This window comes from Nerophis lumbriciformis, linkage group LG05 (genome assembly GCF_033978685.3).
Source record: "Nerophis lumbriciformis linkage group LG05, RoL_Nlum_v2.1, whole genome shotgun sequence".
Classification (NCBI taxonomy): Eukaryota; Metazoa; Chordata; class Actinopteri; order Syngnathiformes; family Syngnathidae; genus Nerophis; species Nerophis lumbriciformis.
The window spans coordinates 40,975,489-40,992,832 of record NC_084552.2 but is presented as its reverse complement, the minus strand read 5'-3'; the positions used below and the strand labels follow the sequence as shown (position 1 = coordinate 40,992,832).

General features: G+C 38.0%; 1 protein-coding gene across 8 annotated transcripts in view; it reads left to right on the top strand.

The window, feature by feature from the left end:
- adgra3 (adhesion G protein-coupled receptor A3) overlaps nt 1-17,344 on the top strand; it is a 200,043-nt gene that overhangs the window by 145,481 nt on the left and 37,218 nt on the right. The window contains exon 1 of one of the 8 annotated variants that reach the window (XM_061960318.2): nt 9,013-9,851. The exons of the other annotated variants lie outside the window; for them this stretch is intronic. Coding sequence (XP_061816302.2) covers nt 9,646-9,851 — 206 coding nt within the window. The 5' untranslated portion in view covers nt 9,013-9,645. Of the gene's footprint in view, nt 1-9,012; nt 9,852-17,344 lie in introns of those variants that run through there. 8 annotated transcript variants of the gene reach the window in all.

Below are 17,344 nucleotides of genomic sequence, written 5' to 3'. Positions count from 1 at the left end.
CAAATGACCCTGATCAAACGTTTACATACCACAGTGACTTTGATCTGATAACATGCACAAAAGTTGACACAAACAGGTTTGAATGGCTAATCAAGGTTCCAATCTCACCTGTTACATGTTTGTTTGTAATTAGTGTGTGTGTATAAAAGGTCAGTGAGTTCCTGGGCTTCTGACATCCAGTGCTGCACAGATGTTTCTTGGATTCGGAGTCATGGGGAAGGCAAAAGAATTGTCAAATGATCTGCAAGAAAAGGTAATTGAACTGCATAAAACAGGAAAGGGGTATAAAAAGATATCCAAGGAATTGAGAATGCCAATCAGCTGTGTTCAAACGCTGATTAAGAAGTGGAAAATTAGGGATTCAGGTAGACCAGCAAAGATTTCAGCCACAACTGCCAGGAAAATTGATTACATCGATATTTTTTATTATCACAAAATGTTTTCAGTTTGTTTTATTGTTATATTCTGGAAATATGTTCCTGGGCACAGGCTGACTTTAAATATGACCAATGTATGACCGTGTACCTACTTGGTATTAGATTGATACCAAAATGTGTAGTATCACCTAAATCTAATGTCAAGTATCCAAACAACAAAGTAATGAGTGCTTATGTCATTTTAATAGAAGTGTAGGAGGAACATGTTAAAAGAGAAAGTAAGCAGATATTAACAATAAATGAACAAGTAGATTAATAATCCATTTTCTACCGCTTGTCCCTCATAATTGTGACAAAATGATAGAATGGGAGATGACACAATATGTTAAGGCATACGTCAGCAGACTAATTAGGAGCCTTTGTTTGCTTACTTACTACAAGAGTAGTTGTATAGAATGTTCACTCTTATTTTATGACAAAAATTCTTCTTTGATTGCAATAAGAAACGTATGTTTAATGTATCATAAGATTTTCTGTTGAAATAAAGCCAATATTTACTTTTTAACCAAATATTGGTATCTCGACAACCCCTATATATATATATATATATATATATATATATATATATATATATATATATATATATATATATACACAAAACCCAAAACAAGTGAAGTTGGCACATTGTGTAAATCGTAAATAAAAACAAAATACAATGATTTGAAAATCCTTTTAAATTTTTTATTCAATTGAATAGACTGCAAAGACAAGAAAGCTGAAATTCTGATAATTAATAATAAGCAGTGTTGGGACTAACACGTTACAAAGTAACGCGTTACTGTAACGACGTTAGTTTCGGCGGTAACTAGTAATCTAACGCGTTATTTTTTTATATTCAATAACTCAGTTACCGTTACTACATGATGCGTTACTGCGTTATTTTACGTTACTTTTTATGTAGTATCGGCTAGAAACTGAGGATCTGAGTGTGTTTTATTCCAGCGAAGCAGAGACGTGCTTCTGATTCTTCCTCTGCGCTCTCTGTGTGTGCGTGTGACTGTGTGTCTGAGTGTGGGAAGGGGAGGGGAGGGGAGGGGAGGGGAGGGGAGGGGGGGGGAGGGGGTTGCGCAATACAACCGTTGGCCAACAAAAAAGTAACCACAGAACACTATACGCCTATACGGTATAGTGTTCTGTGGTTACTTTTTGGTTGGCCAAGCGGACGTGACGACAGGCTGTCCCCACTCAGATCCGCACAGACCGGGAGGGGGCGTGCCTTAAGTCCGGCTGGAAATCGGCAGAAATTTGGAGAATGGTTGTCCCAGGGAGAGGCAGTGAAATTCGGGAGGGTTGGCAAGTATGAGATATTCTCACTTCTTTTCTTTTGTCGAGCACAAAGAAAAGAACATTTTAGTTAAATGTAAGTTGTGTCTTGGATCAAAGATCCCGTCTACTGCCCAAAACAACAATTCAAATCTGCCTGGTTAGGCTCTGTGTATGTCACGTGTGCCTTCCTTAGGTGAAGCCAGCTTTACAGCTATGTTGTTGATTGATTGATTGATTGATTGAAACTTTTATTAGTAGATTGCACAGTACAGTACATATTCCGTACAATTGACCACTAAATGGTAACACCCAAATAAGTTTTTTAACTTTTTTAAGTCGGGGTCCAGATACAGATATATACTATCAAATATATACTAACATCATAATACAGTCATCACACAAGATAATCATCAGGGTATATACATTGAATTATTTACATTATTTACAATCCGGGGTGTGGGATATGGAGGGGGGGGGGGGGGGGGGGCGGGGTGGGGGGGGTTAGGTTTGGTTGGTATCAACACTTCAGTCATCAACAATTGCATCATCAGAGAAATGGACATTGAAACAGTGTAGGACTGACTTGGTAGGATATGTACAGCAAGTAGTGGACACAGAGAGAGAGATCAGAAAGTATAAGAAAAAGTGTCTACATTTGATTATTTACAATCCGAAGAGGTATTATGTGGAAGGGAGGGTGTTAGTTTAGGGTTGTAGTTGCCTGGAGATGTTCTTTTAGTGCGGTTTTGAAGGAGGATAGAGATGCCCTTTCTTTTACACCTGTTGGGAGTGCATTCCATATTGAAGTGGCATAGAAAGAGAATGAGTTAAGACCTTTATTAGTTCGGAATCTGGGTTTAACGTGGTTAGTGTTAGTGTTATTATGCTGTTTGTTACTTATGTATGTTATGTTGCAGCTATTTAAAATAGTTTTGTCAATTTGTTCTGGCCTGAAATAAATTGGCCCTTTGAAACATATCTTTGTCTTTGTGTGTTGTATGTAGAGCACATTGCTTAGCAGAGTTCAGTGATGCAAATGTATGTCAAGTTGATCAACAGATTGTATTATTCTCCAGTGCAATAACAGTACTAAAATGAAGGCTAAAAGGGCATTAATGGGAGCTTTAAAAAAAAAAAGTAGAAGAAGTAACTAAATAGTTACTTTTCACAGTAACGCATTACTTTTTGGTGTAAGTAACTGAGTTAGTAACTGAGTTACTTTTGAAATAAAGTAACTAGTCACTGTAACTAGTTACTGTTTTTCAGTAACTAACCCAACACTGATAATAAGACACTTAATATTCACTTACAAAGCTGACCCTGAGTTTTGTCTTGAAATACTGGATATATAATGTCCTTTTTTATCTTTAAAAAAAAAAAAGTACGATTAAAAAAAAATGGCCCTTGTATCCTTTAACTTTTCAGTATGATACCCTTGGTGGAAGAAGTTTGGAGACACCTGAGTTATTAGTATCACATTTTGAGCTTTTTTCACATTTTATGTCACATTTTTGCTCTTTTGTTTTACATTTTTACTTTTATTTTTCTATCCAACAATATGCTTCAGGCCAACAAAACTGGACCTGTGTTAATGTTTTTTGCATGGTCAGTTTGTTCTCAAGTTTAAAAGAACATGCAATTGTGTGCAATACATGCACTTTTTCTGTCAAAATGAAAGAACAAATGTGATCAGTAAAAAATAATGAAGGGCTTTACGAATGCACATCGTTTCCAGGATTTTGAGCGCCACATGAAACAATTTGGCGGGCTATATCTGGCCCCCGGGCCTTGGTTTTGACACGTGTTTTATTTGATAGGAGAAGCTATCCAGAATATTAGCAATGCTGCTAATCTTTGAAGTTTGGATGCTGACAGGCAATTAAAATCAAATTTTCCCATTTAATCATAAACAAAAGCTAAAATCCTGTAGGCGCAGACGTCGGGATGGCCGCCAATGTTGACGCTAACGACTCAAAGGAGCAATCAAATGCTAGCTCACGGGCAAATTAACTCTTGATGGGGGTCAGAGCGACAAAATGCAGTGTGATTCATCGCAGGGATTGAGGAATAAAACGCTGACAAGAGGATTTAATGTGTGGAAAAGTGACACGGCTCTGTAATTGTTTGTATTAGTCTGATTGCTACACAACATCTTTTAGCACTGCTAAGTTGTGGCGAGCTATTGATTTGTTTCAGGTGATTAAAGCTGCAATTTGTCTGTATGTAGGCAACAAAAACAATCAGAGCAGCATGTCACTGAGGGACAAATTGCAGGGAAAATTGTAAATAATGAAACGACAGGGATTCCAAAGAAAATGTCAACAAAAAGCTATATATATATATATATATATATATGTATATATATATATATATATATTCATAATACTTTGGTGACACAAGGCAAATGTCCACCACAAGCACAGTATTAGACATTTTATTTATAATGTATAATATAGTAGCTTTGTAGGGAAAAATATACTTTGTCTCTCTCCAGTGGACACTTGTGCTATTGCAAGTGTGTTCTGCAGACGTTAAAGTGTCAAAGGCCTCTACAATACTTGACTTTCCTCTAGTGGACATTTTTGCTATGGCACGTCATGAAAGCTGGAAAGATGATACTTGACTTCTCTCTGGTGGCCACTTGCTGATATTACAAGTCCATGGAGCTGGACGCCTTTGAGAACTAATGCATGACAGTGGTGCAAGCAGTATAGCCAGAAGCTGAAATGTCCCACAATGCATTGCTTTCCACTGGTTCTGCAGTCGACCTGTTCTTAACAAATACTAATTATTGGCCAGAGGACGGCTTTTTATTTGCCGCAACTGAAAACAAGTCTAGTGACGTGATGGGGTGGAAAAAAAGGTGTTTTTGCAGCTTATTGACATGGAAATGTGAACTTATCCATCCATCATGTAACGTTAACAAATATTTTTATGTTGCTTGTCAAAGATCCCCTATGTTTAAATAGTGTTTCACTGTTTTTAATGAAAATCGTCTCTCCCATGTTTTGTACTGAACTCGAAGGCTGATTTGATGTCATTCTACTGTGTGTGACAGGTTAACTTTTGGGTTTGTTTTGGCTTCATTTATAAAATAAAACAACTCATGCCTTGCATACAACCAAGGCCTTTTCTTTTCTTGGACGCTATTACAAGTGCAAATGGAAAATAATTTGTCAAAATATTAAAATATTAATCAACCGATTGGAACTCACAATAATAAAGTTAAAGTACCACTGATAGAAGGCTATAGATAAACGTTATCCACATATATAAAGACAAATATTAGTTTTTTATATTCTTTAATAATATCAACTCGTCAGTTTTTTGTCATTACATGATGCCTTTATCTCTATATTTACATTTTGATAGAGGGAGGGTTTTTTTGGTTTTTTTTTTTAAGTTATGTACATTTATATGTACATGTAGATGCTGTATCGGGACAGATCCAATAAGTGTTTGAATGGTTTTTAAAGTAATACCTTTGTGACATGAAAAAAACACAATTAATGTAAAAAAAAACATGGCCTTTTTGATATCAAAATAAAACACAAAGCAGTTTGGCTAATGAAGATGAAGTCTAATAAACAAGCTTTGTTCTTCTCCAACGCCTCCTTGTGGTTCAGTACAACAGTTTGGCCAACAAAAAAAAAAATAGGAGTGACCCCTTTCACATCGAATACACAATCTTTACAGCCTGCGTTCAATTCGATGACATGACACAACATTTTAGCTTGTACTGATGTTATTTGAACACTGATACAGTTTGCAGTTAAATGAAGGACGTGTGAGCATCCCAGGCAACAAACTAAAGACTTTATAAACAAGTCGTGACAACGTTCATCACCTCATTAACTGTCAGTCACAGCAGCTGATGGAGGCTGCATTGAGTAAATAAAAGCAACATCAAATAGTTTTTTTCCTTCGCTGTGTACTTCGCTGTATACTTTTAGTGTGGGCACAAGTGAGTCTGTCTCCAATATTGTCCACACGGCACTTTCCGCGACCACCCTCGACTTGCCGTGGTTAAATTTGAGCCCTGCAATTGCTTGGCAGGAAGAGATGACGACGATATATTTATATATGCTCCAGCACCCCCCGCGACCCCATTAGGGACAAGCGGTAGTAAATGGATGGATGGATTTTCATATGACAAATCCCAGAACTCTCCAAAATAACAACTGTTAAAATAAAATAAACTAACTAAATAAAATAAAATAAATTAAGTAGCAATTATTTGTTGACATTTTGTTTCAAAGCCAAAGGGAGCCACGGCGGCAACATAAGAGAGCAACATGTTTTTGATTGATTGATTGAACGGGTTGCAGACCCCTGGTCTAGAGTCCCATTAGGCTACTGTTTATTTACCTGCATCAGTGCAAATTTGGGCGTATTTTGAAAGATTTAGAGGTATATATGTACAGGCAATAATGAAAAAATATTTAAAATGAAATGGAATAGATTTATACACTCTTAAGAAAAATACTTTAAACCATTTTTTATCAATAGTTACTGCTCGCTTCGACCTTACTTGCTTGGACACTTACAAGGATTTAAAACAGAAAAATTGGAGGCACATCCTGTCTTTATGTCTGAGGGGTCCACAAATTAAGCATTAATCTGTGAAAGACAATGTTGGAATTATTCTTGCATCGGTAATTAACGTATTTGATTCACACAATGAATGCCGTGCTGCTGTGAAGCTAATGAGAAAAAGGATAAGTTTGTTTGCAGTTGATTGTTGCTACTAATATTAGTCCTATCTACAATTCATGTCTGCAGTTGTTTTTATAATGGGAAGTTCATATGTTGTCTCATTATTTAGCTGTAGATGTCCCTGTTGCTCAGCACAGTTTGCTAGCGATATCAAGATTAATTATATGCTGTTGAGCATACGAGAGATGTATTCATTTAGTTTATTAATACTATTAAGGATATCTTCTTGATGCTAACAAATAGCACCAAAAATGCTATAATGTGGTCATCCGTGTCGAACAAAGCACTTGGGTTTTCTGCGCAACAGCAACTAAGCTTTTAGTTTCTGTTATGAAAATCGACAATGAAAATACGGTGGATTGGACCAACAATTACAAAATTTATTACTAGGACTAAACAACCAGGTCTTTTAGTTATATTTAGGCATGGCAATCACAAAAGAACATAAACTAATGCGATCTGTTAATTTTTACGTTTAGTTCTGCTCTCAAACACGACTACCGTAATATAGAAGAGCAAAACAGCAAGTTTCTCACACAAATCCTATATTCAAACAAACATTTTACAAAGTGATCGCTGCAGACACGGAATGGTCCGATTGTATTCCACAAAATAATGAAAATTATATTTTTAAGAGTCATTTCCTTCCACGCTTTTTCGTTTTTTCCCTAGCTTTACTACCTTTATGAACAACTTCTTCCAGGACTCTTTGAAAGCTCTTTCCTATCCTATCTCTCTCTTTGAATGACTGGAACACCCAAGAACAGAACAGCAATAAAGGGGTTCGGATTTTTCCCGGAAGTGCATTGCCGGAATTCATTTTGAAGGGCGAACGCCATTGTTCACGATAGCGCTACACGTAATGTTTCCGAACTATTGATTGGAAGACAACATTGCACCATTGTGATACCATGGATAAATACTGTGAGTCATTAGATATTAAGGCCCTTTGTCATTATAAGGAGCAAACAGCCATAATTGGATGCAAAGATCCGTACAAGATCGACAAGTCTGAGTGGAGCAAAGACCACGACATCCTTCTCAATGTCTCATACCCGGATTTTGAGAACTTCTTAATTGTTCAACCCAGCCCATTTTACACTTTGAAACACTTTCTAAATTATAAGAGTCAAGACAGCTAGGACGGTTTTGTTTGTGGTTGGGTTTGTGACATTTATGTTTATCTCTATACACCCGCTGGACAATGTGTCATCAAGCCAGGCTAGTGTAAAAGACCCCCAAAAATGATCCGACCCAAGTTTGACACCCTGGATAATCATGGATAACCAATATAATGTAATCTCCGCACACTGTGACTGTAAGGCCGTATTGAGAGAATGTTGTTCTCATGCGCTTCACTTTTGTTTTATGGAGGCTACAGTCCGGATAAGAGAAGTGAGCACTATTTTTTATCAATATAACTACTATCAAAGTTCTTCGAACAAGCACATCAAGTTAATGCAAAGTGGGGCTGTTATATATTTTAGATTATTTTTAATTACAAAATGTTTACCTGATATGATCCATGCAAACACAAAGTCGTCTGCACGTCACATCTCAGTTGATTGTAGCAAACCATGCTCACCTTAGCCGTTAACTTTTCTTTTCCGTAGCTTCCATTTTTCCAGAAATACACTTAGAAATGCGATACAAGCTAGGAATATCTCTGCCACCTCGATTGTGGCAGTTGACAATGGCTCATGTTGTCGGCATTATGAATGTTACTGGATAAATTATCAGCCACAATTAGCGTTTTCCGAACGCGTCCGTAGTCAAGTAACTTTTAAAATGTAACTTCCGCCCTTCAATATGGATACCAGCAATGCATTGTGGAAAATTTAAAAAAATACGAACCCCTCTACACTGAATTTTTTGCTCAAATGCTACACGCACTCTCACTTGTTTTAATGCTACGCTCAAGCTGGTTGACCAGCATGTGAATTAAGTCGCGAAGAAGAACATCACCCAGCAATTCGGATTATGTTCGTTGGGCCAAATGAAAAGCTTTGGCGGGCCGGATGTGGCCTGCCGGTGGTTGATGCCCTGAACTATGGAACTTTCGCCCTCTGCAAATTCAAAAGGCTACATCTGTGGAATGTTTTAAATTAGCAATTAATACACATTTTATGCACTAGCTTTTAATACAAGTTGATCTAGGCTTTCTAGTACAATATATTATTTTGTTTTATTTCGAAAGGGACAATTGGTTGAAAATGGATGGATGGATGCCGTTATTTTGTTTTTAAATGCCTGTTAGCTGTTAGATCTTTTTTTATTGGCTTAATAATTGTTTTTATTATTGTACTTTTCTGAATCTGTACAGCACTTTGGGGCAGCTTGAGCCGATTGTTTCAAATGTGCGTTGCAAATAAACATCGACCTTGACCTTTCACGGGCCAGATGTGATTAGTTAAATAGCATTCTCCAGTAAAGCTACAGCAAATGTGTTAACATCTTGACAAATGCTCTGTGGTTGCTTAACTGGCTGTTTTATTTACATTAAAATGTTAACAAAACAAAAAAATGCAGACTTAGTGGCCAGACAAAAATAACCTCCGGATGTTTTATTTTGAAAAATACCGGAAGTGTTGTTGAATCCCAACACCAAGTGCTCTGGGCAGGACCGTGGGAAGATCTTGGACAACTGAATGGGAAATAACTCGCTGGGATTTCTTCACAACGACACGAAAGAAGCTAAAGACACACGACGACGACGTTGCTTACATTTTTACAACACATGCGAACTAGTTTTATTTGCATTCAGATGCGTGGTAACTTTCGCCTGCTGTTGCTGAGTCGTCGCTCATGTTGATTTCCTGGTGTTCAAGAGGAGACGTTCTGTTTGGATCAGACCCTGGAAGCTAAGTTTTGTTTGCGTGGATAATTTTGGGGATGACTGGAAAAGAAAACACTCATATTCGGGATCCACCCACCCAAAAAAGTTCTTATTAAGTGGACTTTAGCGAGCAGGCACCGTGTTGCGTTTGAAAATTCATGATTTTGCAGGAAAATAGGGTTGTTTTTTTGGGGAACAGTGGAGCTCAAATGAAGGGACAAAGAACACTTCCGTTGCACAGACATTGAAGGAGAAACATTACAAATGGAGGATGAACAGCTTAAAAAGCTACTGTTTGTGATTAGCATGTCCGTCTAACTTAAAAACACGACTTTCCTGTCGTAACTTAATTCTATTTTTTTATTTCCGCCGTGGTTACTTTACAGCCCCATGGGAAAAATGAACGTGAAATACTTTGTCATGTCGCTAGTGCTCAGCATCGGCGTGTGGTCTACATTGGTCGCGTCCGATTGCAAATCATACGACGAACGCTCGAAAAGCCCAGTAAAAAGCCCGGACAGGAAGGTGGTCTGCAGCAACATGGAGCTCCATCAGGTGTTACCGCCTGATTTCTTCTCCAATCGGACGGTCACACTGTGAGTATACACTATAATATTTATAGTCTTCCGCTTTACGAGTGCCGTTGAAAGCATCATTTCTACTATGGCATTCAAAGTATGGGTGATGATTATTATGAAGTAAATACACTTAGCTTTACATTATATTTTAACATTCATAAAACAATGATAAGTAATCACTGATTCAACACAATGGTAGCTTTACAAGATATTTGCATCAATTTTGTGCACTACTGATTTAGTTTGTTCTATTGAGAGGAGAAAGTAAGGTATTTGTTGCAAGTTTACAGCATGGAATATGAGAATACCAAGGCTGGCTGCACTAGAAAAAAACACACTGAAGGAAAGGAAAGAGATTTGCTGCTGTGTTGAACCTCAATAGATGTTTCGTGACATGTGATTCTGTGGGAGTGGAAAAAATGTGAGCAGTTTTATTATAACTGGCAGGAGGACTGGACACATCTGAGTACATCTCATAACACACATAGTACTTAGCACACAAACGTTGCTTTAGTTGTTTCTCTTGCAGTTTTTCAGTTTTCATTCCTCAAAGCATTGGTGACAGGTCTCATTTTCAACTGGTGGTAGGAGAAGACACATGAATTTTATGACCAATACTTGGCAATTCGATACGCCAGTGCTTGATCGAGCGTACGTCCCTTCAGTGCAGGGATTTTACTTTGTGGATTGTTTTATTTGTATTTTCTGCGCTGGTGGCAGTTATTATTTTGTGTAACAGGTGCGAGGAAAGGCTGCAATAAAATTATGACACACCCATCCTTCAATCCATCCATTTCTGTCGCTTGTCCCTTTTCGGGGTCGCGGGGGGTGCTGGAACCTGTCCCAGCTGCATTCGGGCGGAAGGCGGGGTACACCCTGAACAAGTCGCCACTTCATCGCAGGGCCAACACAGATAGACAGACAACATTCACACTCACATTCACACACTAGGGCCAATTACAGAACTGCAATACATTTGTGGTTTTGAATTTGGATGACGTCATCGTCTAATATGCATAATTGTCCATGAGTTAATCTCAACAAGTTTACATGTAAATACCTTAAGTTTTAAACAAACAAGTCAGAAAGTTGTCCTCGCAGTGGATGATGAGTTCATGAGCGTCAGACGTGTGCTTATGGGGCACATCCAATTGATTTTTGATTTATTGATTGAGAAGTTTGACATCTTAAATAATTGAATCCATGTAATGCTTTAAAAGGCAAATGGATGGCACAAAAAGCCAAAAGGCTTGTTTCCATTGTGGTTCATTACATATTTAGCTAAAGCATTAGCATTTCGTTCACTCAGCATTTAGCTAACTAAACAAATAGCAATCCACTTGTTTATTGCTTACTCTCGTCCAGCACATATGCTCAAGCAAGCGATTCACATTTGTTGCTTGTGGTGAGCTGAGGTGGTCATACAGCAGTCGGAAAGCTACTATCCTTTTTCTTCTTGTGATGTTGCACTACAGTCTTGAACTTATTGTCCATGTGTTGGGGTGTGAGGCCTATATTTTCATTCACCAGCCTGTCTGCTATTCTTCCTCCACGGACTCGGTTGGTTTGAGTTGCTCAAATAATTCTTCTGTAAATACAATCATGAGTCAATCCGCGTGTGCCTGTGCATCAGCGAATGTGCCAAGCATTCAATACTTAGACTTGATAGTCTTTGCTTGGTTTCTATATAGCACTAGTGGTGGTTATATTTTTTTGTAACTGGTCCAATGTGGCGATTACAGTTAATAACTGGCAGGAGGGGAGATGACATTTATTCTTTGACTCAGACTAGGGTTGTCACGATACAAGAATTTCAATCGTCGCTACAGATACCTGTGAATTCCACGTCTCTTGATACTTATTCGATATCACAATAAAAATCAAGAAAACTGAATCCATGTATTTTTAAATCCACTACCTAGTTACTTTATTGTAATAGGGTTAGGAGCATGTTTCTACATGGGGGACAGTAAGCTTGTTAGGATGCGCCGCTGTCAGACACAGCGCTCACCATGCCACTACGCCCCCTGGCCGGCCAAATCCCCTAAACCCGGATTGTCAAACTTGTTTTCATTAAGGGGCCACATCACAGTTATGGATGCCCACCAGAGGGCTGCATGTAACATTGAATATATATGTATGTATGTATGTATAATCGTTGCACAATTGCCTATGCGTTTATAATGTTTTTTTACTAACAAATTGATGGTTAATTTACTCTGTAATCATGAGTCAAGTGGACAATTAGATATTTAGGAATTTTTGATAACAAAAAAATGCTTGGAATATCTTGTTACGTGATCAAATAACATCAAATATATACAGTTGCACGCAGTACAGTTTTTCTGTCAAAATTGAAAGAACAAACACATGAAAAAGACATGCTTTATTCACGTACATGATTTATAGGCTTCCGCGGGCCATTTAATTGTGTCGGGCCAAATTTGGCCTCCGGGCCTCGAGGTAGACATCTGCGCCTTAAACTATCCAATCTTTACCGTGTTCATTTGTTTATCAGAGTAGTTTATTTAATGTACTTTTTTAAGTGTCCTTAATTAACTTTGGAAGACACGCCTTATAGCGGCTATATCTTTATCAGTTTATTTCTTTCTTGCAAAAAAACAACACCCGTAGATTCGACTGATCGTCGATTGTAAGCAAAATCTAACTATTTAGACGTGAAAATCCTTAGTCGAAGACAGCCTTCATTCATTGACTATTTAGTCTTTCTGTTGAATTTCTATAATGCGCTAGTGGCGGTGGTGCTGTGCAATATGGACACATATATATATATATATATATATATATATATATATATATATATATATATATATATATATATATATATATATATATATATATATATATATATATATATATATAGGTAATTCTTTATCCTGATAACGATATATGTCACAATATAATATTTTTTCTTAAGATATACACACATGAAATAAATGCAGGCTTTGCAGATTTTTTGTCTTTTTATTCATAAAATCACGTTTTATATATACAAAAGAAAAGACAATTAAAAAATGTTTTGGTGCCTGCCCTATTTTAGACAGTGTACACTAGGTCATGTCTACAGATGTACATTTATAGATGTTAGCTGTAATTTCTCTGTGTCTGCGGGACTGTTTGTCATAGACGGTGCCTTTGGACAACAACTCTGTTAAGCTTGTTTAGTGTTTTTATTTCCATCACTTCCTGGTTTTGAGGTGACAATTTTTCGCATTTCAACACTGCCTCTTTAATATTCTTCATGCCGTGTCTTCCAGTGATGGAGAATATTAGATGTGTTCAAGTCGCTAACAACGACTTGTAGGCGCCATGTTTTTCAGATTAGCCTACTGTTGCTTGGTCGGTGTCTGATTTTTTAAATCCAAACCAAAGCCAAACAAAGAAGTTCTTCTTCCCTGTTTTTGGCACCAACTCCTCTTTGGGTATTGCTGGTTTAGCTTCCATTGTGCCGTTTGTCTCTGCTGAGTTGTTGACATCTATTCTCCTGCATGGTTCTCACCAGTGACGTACAACGCTATCACAAAGGAGCAGCATTGCTGCTCGGGATGTGAATTGTTAATATTTTTCTGATTCATTTTCGATTCTTCTTAACAATTCGGTCCTTTATCGGTTCTCTTATCAATTTACTTATCGATTTTAATTTGAATGAAAGGATAACAAACAAGTTGATTGCTGTTATCATTTTAGTTTAGAACAGGGATTCTCAAACTGTGGTACGTGTACCACTAGTGGTGCACGGGCTCCATCTAGTGGTATGCCAAAGAATCACTTGATTAAAGTACAGTGTTTTATTTTCCTATATTTAAATGTTGTGTAATGTTACATTGACCAAAATATTAAATATACTTGTTAAATAAAACCCCTGCCTTGTTTTTAATGAATAATTAGGCCCGCTACGCTATTGTATTTTAATGTTGGTCATTTTGGTAGAGACCCCAAGTTTTTTCTGAGGTGGGACTTGGTGAAAAAAGTTTGAGAACCACTGGTTTAGAAGAAACATGAATATACAAACTCAACAGTGGGGTCTTAAGAGGCTGACAACCTCCATGGGGTTGCAGGGACAGGACTCCGAGGTTCTTCAGAAAAGAAAACAAATATTTTGGAAAATACCGGTAATTATAATATAATAATAAAATTAATAGTCTACTGTATAGATAAACTAAATATTACATAAAATACTAATTTAAAAAATAATATGATCTGAACACTCAAAAGTAAAACTATGTCAGCTAGTGACAAATACAAGCAAATCAAGTCCAATAAAAGTGTGCATGTATTCAAAACATATCTGTTTTTTTCTATGCACGCCCACAGGACTCAATAAGGGAATGATTCCCAGGAATCGAAACACTGGGAGCCGGTTCTAAACAAGTACCGGTTTTCGATTCCCATCCTCAGTCGCTGCAGTTGTTAGTACCGTATTTTCCGCACTATAAGCCGCCCCGGGTTATTAGCCGCACCTTCAATGAATGGCATATTTCAAAACTTTGTCCACCTATAAGCCGCCCCGGACTATAAGCCGCGCCTACGCTGCGCTAAAGGGAATGTCAAAAAAACAGTCAGATAGGTCAGTCAAACTTTAATAATATATTAAAAACCAGCGTTCTAACAACTCTGTCCCAAAATGTACGCAAATGTGCAATCACAAACATAGTAAAATTCAAAATAGTGCAGAGCAATAGCAACATAATGTTGCTCGAACGTTAATGTCACAACACACAAAATAAACATAGCCCTCACTTTCTGAAGTTATTCTTCATTCGTAAATCCTTCGAATTCTTCGTCTTCGGTGTCCGAATTGAAAAGTGTGTGTATAAGGTAAGACATATTATCTGGCACTTTGTTTCGCAATATTATGCAAACACAACTTTTCTTACCTTCTGGTACCTGCTGATCTGTATTTGGGATCTCTATAAATCCTGAAAAATTGTGCGAGTCCGCCTTTGTAGTCCGTGACGACACCGTAGTCTATAAGCGTCTTTTCATGAACCGGAAACACCAAGAAGCACCACCTTTAAAATCATCCAGGTGAAGTTCGCTTGCTAGCGTTGTTGCCTTCATTCGAATAGTGATGGTGCTGACACTTCTGCTTGCTGCTCTCTGCTCAACAACCCACTGTTCGAGTTTGTCCTCCAACAGTTGCCATCTTGCTTTGTTCCCTCGGAAACTGTTTTGTCTTCTTTACCTGGCGCAGGTCATCTTCTTGCTTCCTCCACCTACGTACCATTGATTCATTTATGTTATATTCTCTTGCTGCTGCTCTATTTCCGTGTTCTTCGGCATGACTTATTGCCTTAAGTTTAAATTCTGCGTTATACGCGTGTCGCTTAGTAGGAGCCATTTTGTGGTCTGGTCTTTACAGATGTAAACACACAAAGGAAATGAAACGAAAATCCGCGCGCTTCTTCTTCTTCCGGGGGCGGGTGGTTGCTTACAGTAGAAGAAGAAGCGCTTCCTGTTCTATGGGGGCGGGTGCTTACCTTGGCGGTTGCTTGCGTAGAAGAAGAAGCGCTTCCTGTTCTACCGGGAAAAAAGATGGCGGCTGTTTACCGAAGTTGCGAGACCTAAACTTTATGAAAATTAATCTTAATATTTATCCATATATAAAGCGCACCGGGTTAAAAGCCGCACTGTCAGCTTTTGAGTAAATTTGTGGTTTTTAAGTGCGGCTAATGGTGCGGAAAATACGGTATGTATAACAATTAGTCAACATTTGTATAACAGTTAGTCGCAGCCCAGATGTTAAAATTAGGATATTAACATTAGAGATTTATGTTGTACAATTGACATTTTTTATATCGTATGTATCGTACAGCACTACGCGGCGGTCATCAATTGTAACTGGTGGGAGGAGCGATCATAATTAGAGGGGCCAAGCAGGAATTCCCTGCGGTCACATTTTATTTGACCTGACTATAAAGAACAATGGTGGTGCTCTGAATGCCTTTCCGCTGAGGGGAAAAATGCATTCCTGGCCTTCCGAATGATACCACATGCCTGAGTAATCCGAGAGGGAACGACGCAATGTGTTTAGCTACCAAATACAACTGACTGCCAGTCCTGCAGAAAGACATGACATGTTCACCTTGATGTAAGATGAGCACAGCTGGTTTTGGCTCCTGCAGAGGTTGACTGACAGGAAGAAAAGCAAGGATTTGCTCACATAGTTGTGGATTGATGAGACAAGGATGCAGTTCATAAATGTCTGTGCTGTGGCCCTGAGTCCCGATTTTCTTTCGATAACACTGGGTGAAATATCACTATCAAGAGGCAGAATGTGCCCCTGGGGACTTATCTGTGTATCCAGATAAGGAGGACGCCTGTAGGCTGTCTGGAGTCCTGAAGCAGACATTCAGAGTCAGACGACAAGGAAGCGGCTGGTCTCGCTGCAGACGTTCTGAAGCTGCCAGCGGGGTAGGAGGAGTAAGAGGTCCTGTCCACATTTCAGTGTTAAGCAGGGCAGAATATACAGTAAGAACCCGAATATAAGTTCCCCTCTTTTTTTCAAGACAAACTTATTTTTTTTTAAATATACCTGTTGGTTTTAGGGATGAGGGATTTTCAAAACTGGTCTGTGTTTGGTAGCGCCTGCGCAGTTTGTATTAAAATTATTAATATAACGAGTGTTGCTGGCCTTGCTTTTTGTATAAGTACACTATTTGCCGTGCTCCTCTTTATTTTTGTTTTATTACGTTTTTTGAAGAGTGCGTGTTTTTCCTGTATTATGTAATGAAATAACCAATCCATATAACGGTTATTGTGACCAAAATGATCACGGTATTGTTGAATGTGCTCAAAAAGTACTTATGCACTGAAATCTTTGACCCATTGAAAAAATCTAATAATTAACACACATACTTTTCTCAGCAGAAGAAACAAAAACAATTGACTTCTTAGGAGCCAAATTATTGTTATTTGAGTGCTTAAATATGTTTATCTACTTTCGTTTTGATTTGGAAAGGTTTTAGTGTTTCTTAAAGGGGAACTGCCCTTTTGTGAATTTTGCCTGTCATTCACAATCCTTATGTAAGATAAGCACACATATGTGGCCTATGGGAGTCGCTCTTTTCCGCCTTTAAATCGCTCTAAAAACATCCAAACACCTTCCTCAACGTTTTGTATACACAGTAAGTATGTAATGTAGTAACAGGCATATTCATAATAACATGTACTGATTTCCGGGCTATAGAGCGCACCGGTATTTATCAGAATCAGAATCAGAAATACTTATTAATCCTGAGGGGAAATTACAATTTTCAGCACCCATTATGCCGCACCCACCAAATTTTAGAAGAAATACATATGTTTACATATAAATACATAAAAAAGAAATAAAGGGCTTTGGATTATCCGCACAGAACTGTAAGCCGAAGATATATATCAGTACGAAAGATTTAGTAAATGTTTTACATACCTTAATTGTTTCCAAACAGTGCCTGTAACACGGCAGTAAAATGGATGATCAAACAAAACAGAAGTCATCGTCATGG